This window comes from Lathyrus oleraceus, chromosome 1 (genome assembly GCF_024323335.1).
Source record: "Lathyrus oleraceus cultivar Zhongwan6 chromosome 1, CAAS_Psat_ZW6_1.0, whole genome shotgun sequence".
NCBI lineage: Eukaryota > Viridiplantae > Streptophyta > Magnoliopsida > Fabales > Fabaceae > Lathyrus > Lathyrus oleraceus.
Window position 1 is genome coordinate 113,294,985 of NC_066579.1, and position 6,700 is coordinate 113,301,684.

The 6,700-nt window shown below is 33.1% G+C and overlaps 1 protein-coding gene across 1 annotated transcript; it reads right to left on the bottom strand.

Moving 5' to 3' along the window:
- Positions 1–3,879: 3,879 nt before the first annotated feature.
- LOC127115501 (probable endo-1,3(4)-beta-glucanase ARB_01444) lies at positions 3,880–6,050 on the bottom strand. The gene has a single exon (XM_051047032.1). The coding sequence runs from the start codon at positions 5,970–5,972 to the stop codon at positions 3,957–3,959; it is 2,016 nt and encodes a 671-aa protein (XP_050902989.1). The 5' UTR covers positions 5,973–6,050; the 3' UTR covers positions 3,880–3,956.
- Between the last annotated feature and the right edge of the window lie 650 nt (positions 6,051–6,700).

Here is a 6,700-nt window from a genome sequence, read left to right on the forward strand (position 1 = left end):
ATGGGGTTTTTACGGCACAAAATCACCTCCTAGCAAAAAACAAGTAAAAAGATGATAAAAAGAAGTTCTGTTCCAAAAAGTAGCCCATACTACTTATAGAAATGGTTGTTGAGCTGTCATGCTCGCTAGGCGAAGCCCTCGCTTCTCTCATTCGCTCCAGCGAGTCTTGATGTTTTTGCTACTGGAAGTGTTCGCTACTTGCTCGTTGGATGCTCGCCTAGCGAATACTTCGATACTTCCCTCGCCACAGCGAGTTTTGATCTTTTTGCTACTGGAAGTGTTCGCTACTTGCTCGCTGGATTCTCGCCTAACGAATACTTCGCTACTTCCCTCGCCACAGCGAGTTTTGATCTTTTTAGTTCTGTCCAAGTCTGGGAGTGTTCGCTGGCATCTCGCTGCGTGCTCGCCTAGCGAATACTTCGCTACCTCACTCGCCTAGCGAACTTGCTTATGTTTGCTTTCTTTCTTGGTTCCTTTGCCATCTTTCTTGTGCCTTAGTTTTCTACTCTTTCATGCCTAATTCCTGCCCAATAACACACAAATTAAAGGTACCAAGATCATTTCACATAGTATTGCAAATCAACAAAAGCAAGGGCAGTTTCGAACACTTTTTCGACAAAAAGGAGTGAAAGATGCCCACATTTGATAGCTCAAATAAGCAAACTTGGGCATCTAACAATAGGATACTGAGATATTTGAAGGGAAATCCTGAAAAAGGATTATTTTTTAAGACTAGTGAAAAAAATGTGTCTATCTTCACCGATGCCGATTGGGCTGGTTCAATCACAGATAGAAGATCAACATCTGGATGTTGTACCTATGTTTGGGGTAATCTTGTGACATGGAGGAGTAAGAAACAAAGAGTTGTAGCAAGGAGTAATGCAAAGGCCGAGTTTAGAGCTATGTCTCAAGGTATTTGTGAAGGATTATGGATCCTTAGAGTCCTAGAAGAACTTAAGATGAAAATTGAGTTTCCATTGAAATTGTACTCTGACAGTAAAGTTGCTATTAGCATAGCTCATAATCCAGTTCAACATGACAGAACCAAGCATATCGAGATTAATCGACACTTCATAAAGGAGAAGTTAGATGCTGGAATCATATGTCTACCCTTCGTGACTTCAAGTCAACAAACTGCGGATATCCTGACCAAAAATTTTGCAAGGCCTACTTTTGAGTATTTGATAGACAAGTTGGGCATGATAGATATCTATGCACCAACTTGAGGGGGTGTTGGAAAATATATTATTTTTCGATTTTATTATTGTCTTTAATACTACCTTTATTTTTCTTTATTCTCAATTACGGAAAAAATAAATTGTAATAATTGTATCTTCACTATATAAATCAGCTTTGACGAATAAAATATAAAAGCTTTTACCAATTTTTTACAATACAAATAAAGAAACATTTGTTTTCTTTAACCTGCTCACTAACAGCAAACATCAGAAACAATGAAGTAGAAGAAATTAACAGTTCATACAACGAAGCTTCATGTTGTTAATGAAATGCACATAGCTGGCCCAGAAAGATGTTACCAAAACACAAGTATAATATTCATATTTCAATTTAATTTTTTAACCTGGAAACTGCAGCAACAACATCAGGAAACTCCCCAGTGGTCCGTTTTGAGTTTCTACTGTAAATCTCAACTGAGCCATTCTCCATATAATGTATCTGTCTCAGTACAGCTAATGTTATTGCACAGAATAAATATCATAAGAATCCTCCGTCCCACAATATATATCGTTCTTGCAAAAAAGTGTGCTCCAATTTATGGAATCTTACAATATCAATGAAGCATTAATATTGTTTTCTCTATTGAAGTCCTTAGTTTTTCTTTCTCATGCCATTAATAAAGGATAATTTTGTTAAGTAGCACAAATTTTCTCTTTCTCAAACAAAACTAACTACTTTTCTTAACTTATGTGCAATTGCCAAAGTGACAGATGAAGCATATCTGAAGGAAATTTTGACGATAAAGTATCACCTGAGCACGCTCTCCATCATATTTGTATTCACATGTAATCTCTATATCCTTGAATTTTGTTAGAGCATCAGATACACAATTGATTGGTTTTGCCAGCATAGGCTGAAGAAGTGCCTTTTGCCAGCATAGACATACAGGTTCATGGCCAGTTGCAGCAAAAAGAAGTGCCTTTATATGATTCTTTCTCTTCTCTTGACTGTTTTTTCCCGATTCCTGTAAAAATTAGCAAATTAGTAGCAAACTCTTGTGCTCTTACAGGATGCTTTCTAGTACTGCTGACCATGTCTATTAACATCCAACTTACACACCAAATAGAGAAGACATGATTTAAAAATCAAAACAAGCGCTAACATCTCTTACAATGGTAAAGTATTAGAGGGGAGATGATAGGACTATATTCGAGTATGGTCACACTCCAAAAATTAAAAAGGGGAAACTAGAACAAAAGTAGGGGAAATGAATATATTTTTTTATTGATACTAATCGAGCAGATATTGCATAAGCATGCATACAACATGACCCCTTCACACACACTACTATTATAAAAAAATTATATTTGGAAACTCTTAAATATTTTGATATGAATTTATTGTACTGTTTCATCTCTTAAATTATTTTACTACTATAATTAGACTAAATATTTTCTTGAATTTACTTTAGGTATTATAATTTACGTAAAGATTATTTATATTTTCAATCAATTATGATTATTAAATAAATAAAATATTTAATTTAAATCATAACTATTTTTTTAAAGTATATATTTAAACTATATATCTATTAAATTGTATATTTACATAAAAAAAATTAATTATACTAAACTCTATCTTTTTAACTTGATTAAAATTATAATAGATATATAATATTATATATTATTATGCCTTTTTCATAAATAAATAATAATTGATTAATGAATAAATTTTTGGTAAATAAGAAATTTTAAATTTCTAAACTAAATTATGTTAATAAATTAAGGATCTTGCTAATTTGTGCCCTTGAGATACAAATTAAGATTACTATTATTAAAAAAAATTGTATGGAATAAAATAAAATTTTAAGTTTCAAAAAATCAAATGCACGTATTTCAAGAAAATATTTCTATAAATGTATGATTAACTTGTGCACTTGGGAGACATGTTAGTATTATCTATAAATGAATCATAAACCTTTTTAATAAATAGATATTTTCTATATTAAAATAACAGTATTATTACACAATTAAAATATACTATATTTCAGAAAAATGAAATAAATTAAAAATATATGTCAAACAGAAAAATAAGGTTTGAATAGTGTTAATTACATTTCAATAATAAATCCACAAATCAACTTATCCAAGTTATGATTCTCTCTCATTTTTCAAAAATAAAAAATAACAAAATTAATAGAATTATTGTAAGTGTATAAATACGTATATTCTTTAAATGAATATATGTACATGTAACTAATTTGTCTTTTTTATTTTTTTAAACTAGTAATAAACCTTTTTATTTTTCACTCTAGCTGTTTCACTTTAAAAAATGAGTTTCAAGCACTAAACTATACGGTAAAAAAAAATATTTTTTATAAAAATTGCAAAATTAAATTTTAAAAATGTTTTTCCAAAATTAATAGACTCTACAAAATTTACTTTTTATAAATTAAAAAATAATTTTAACATTCAATAAGTTGAGTATTCAAATATAGTTTAAAAATGGTTTTTATAAAAATCATTAAATTATAATATATTCTAAAGTCAAATTTACAATTTTCAAACCAGCCCTTAAATTTGGATTGATGAAATTGGATGAGATTCCGTTCCATTCCATTCTATCCAAAGATAGCATTCTAATACTAGTAATACAAACATTCAGAAGGAGTGCAAGAACTTTCAATCACGATAACCATTACAAACTTAAACAACATTTACATGCCACTTATGAAACAAACTTTACTATATTCCAAAATATAACAACCATGTACCACCTTAACCTCTACTGTGAATCCACCACAATAGATTACTCAATGAGTTTCCATCATCAAAACCACTCAACTTTCTTATCTTCTCCAAACCAACTTCCTTATCATAAACTCCCTGCAAAGCATACACAAACCCTTTCCATCCTTCACCTTCACCATCCCTTTCCAAATAAGGCAATGTCCACTCCACAAGCTCCTTCACATAACCAACATCAGAAAACAAAACTTCAGAAATAGGCAACAAAGGTAAAACTTGAATCCCAAGCAAACACTGTCTAGCACCAGGATAACCAAACCACAGTTCGGTATCTCTCTTATTCGACCAAGCCAATCCAACCATTCTATTCACTTTTGTAAATTCTTCCTCATACATATTCCCTCCTTCTTTCACATGCCACCATTTTTTCGCTGCTTCAATTTCCAAAGCTGTTAAGGTTGAACCAGTAGCAACAACATCAGCATCACCATATGCTAAACCAATTAAAGTAGCTGAATAATACGCATTAACAGCCTCACTTGTTCCCTTTTGATATCTTCCATCTTCAAATTCTAATAGCCCTCCAGCCCAAGAATGCAACTTATATAGATCGAAACACCTTAGACGCGTGTAATTCGGATTCAAACATGTGCTCGAGTTCATAAAATCTTCCATAAGTGAATAAGCTTGAGGCTTATACTTCCTACCCCAATCTGGATCAAGCTTTACAAGAACAGCAATACCGTAAAGAAAATATCCCAAGTGATTAAGTGGACCATTATAGAGTTCGAAACCGAGACAACCATTGAAATCATCATAACTTTGTTTACTAACAATTCCACCCCACTTTCTATCATAGAGAAATCCATTTTCATTAAACGTTCCATCAAGCCAAGGCTCAATGGTCTCCTTCAAAAACTTTCTAATCTTAACCTTTGGAATCATGTCGAAGAAGAAAACTTCTTCAGCAATCAATGCAAGCCTTGCAGCTCTTGCTATCAACTTTCCATAAGAGTAAGAATTTTTTACTGTCAGTATAGATGAGTCTAGATCCTCTACATCTTTCAAAAGAGCTGAAAGAATCTCTTTATGGTAGTCTTTTTTCACACCTTTGCTTGAATGCCAAGTTATAGAAATAGGATCAGTTTTCAAAATCCATGAATCACCAACAATACCAACAAGATCTCCGTCAATGCTTTTATACTTGAAACCACTCAAAACAGTAACATCTAAATCAATATTAATATCACACAAAAGCTGAAGATGAAGAGGGTGTGCTAACAACAGTAAATTACCCGAACCTTTCTTCTCCCATTTATATTCAACACAAAATGGTCTTCCAAAAACAGCATCACCACTCACAGGATAACAAGAACTGTACTTGTCAAGAACAGCCTCGGTTTCCGAATCAGAATCAGGCAACAAAGATATCCTAATAATGCCAGAAAAAATTTCAGAAGTAAAAAGTTCATGACTGATACTGAAGTTGATTGGTGAAGAAGCGTACAGAATCCATGTTTGACCATTGTCAAGGTTGAAAGTATACTTAGTAAGGGAATCATTGGAAGAAAAAGAGAGAATTGAATGGAGTGTTGAGATGGAAAGAGGTGTTGGTTGTGTTACTGAAAATGTCAAAAAGGGACTTCCCCTAACAAGAAAAAACCGTAAATTTGAAGAAGGGATGTCCAAGGTAACACTCAGATCACTATAAGAAGAGACTATATGATTCAAATGGGGACAATGGCTGGTTTGTTCAGCGGAGGAAATGGTAAGATCAGGTTTGAAGACTTGGTATATGAAAGCTGAGTTAAAGTGGTGAAAAGGATATGAAACAGAAAGTGATGAGTTAGATGATTTGATGAGGTAAGGGTGGATGTATTCGGGTTGATCACCATTTTTGAGAACAAAGTTTTGGAAGAAAGAGTTAGTAGGGAGAGGTGTGGATAGAAGATTTGGAGAGAAGAATTTGGAGGGGTCGGGGAGGACAGTGGAGTTAGCATGAGGGAATAGGAAAAGTTTGTTGTTTTTGTTGTTAGTAGTAGACATTGCAACTGATAAGAGTGATATTGGTGTTTTTGATTGACTAAAAATGTTGTTTAAGGTGGTAATGATTAATGGTTATGGTGATGGAGGGTTGATATAGGAGTACGTAAGATCTTTGAGAGGATTGTTGTTTGGAAGGTAAAGGGTTTTGTCTTTTGTGTTATTGGATGGTTTTAGAGGTGGGAAGTATAGATAGGTTGAACGATGAACATGGTGTTACTAGCTGTTCATAGGAGGGGCTATTACGATGCTTCAAGAGTTTTAAACTTACTTTTACACTTGGTGCTGAAGTTGCTCTATTTTCTTTGTTATAATACTGTCATACGGTGAACTGACTTGGGGTATTTTGCTTTTTATCGCAATGTCGCGGATAGCAAGAGTCGCCACCGACTTTTCTTTTATCCAATAAGGAAAGGTGGAAAAGAACAGGAAAGACCTCAATAGATTTTGGGTTCGGGAGGTACATTATACAAAGGGAAGGTGTTAGCACCCTTTGTATCCATGGTTATCCATGGGCTCTTAATTACTGGATCACTTATGTTATTTTTTTTTGTCTGAAAAAGTGCTTGTGAACGGCTTAGAAAATGTTTTGAAAAGAGAGTTTAACTTTGTAATGATTCTCGTATGAATGTATACAAAGTGGTTATCTCGTTTAGGTTTGAAAGTTGTTTGAAAAAAATATAACTCGGTAATGATTGTATACCAAGTGGTGATTTTCCAAAAGAGGTTTT

Coding starts and splice junctions, on each gene's coding strand:
- LOC127115501 (XM_051047032.1), bottom strand. CDS start 5,972: ATGTCTACTACTAACAACAAAAACAACAAACTTTTCCTATTCCCTCAT.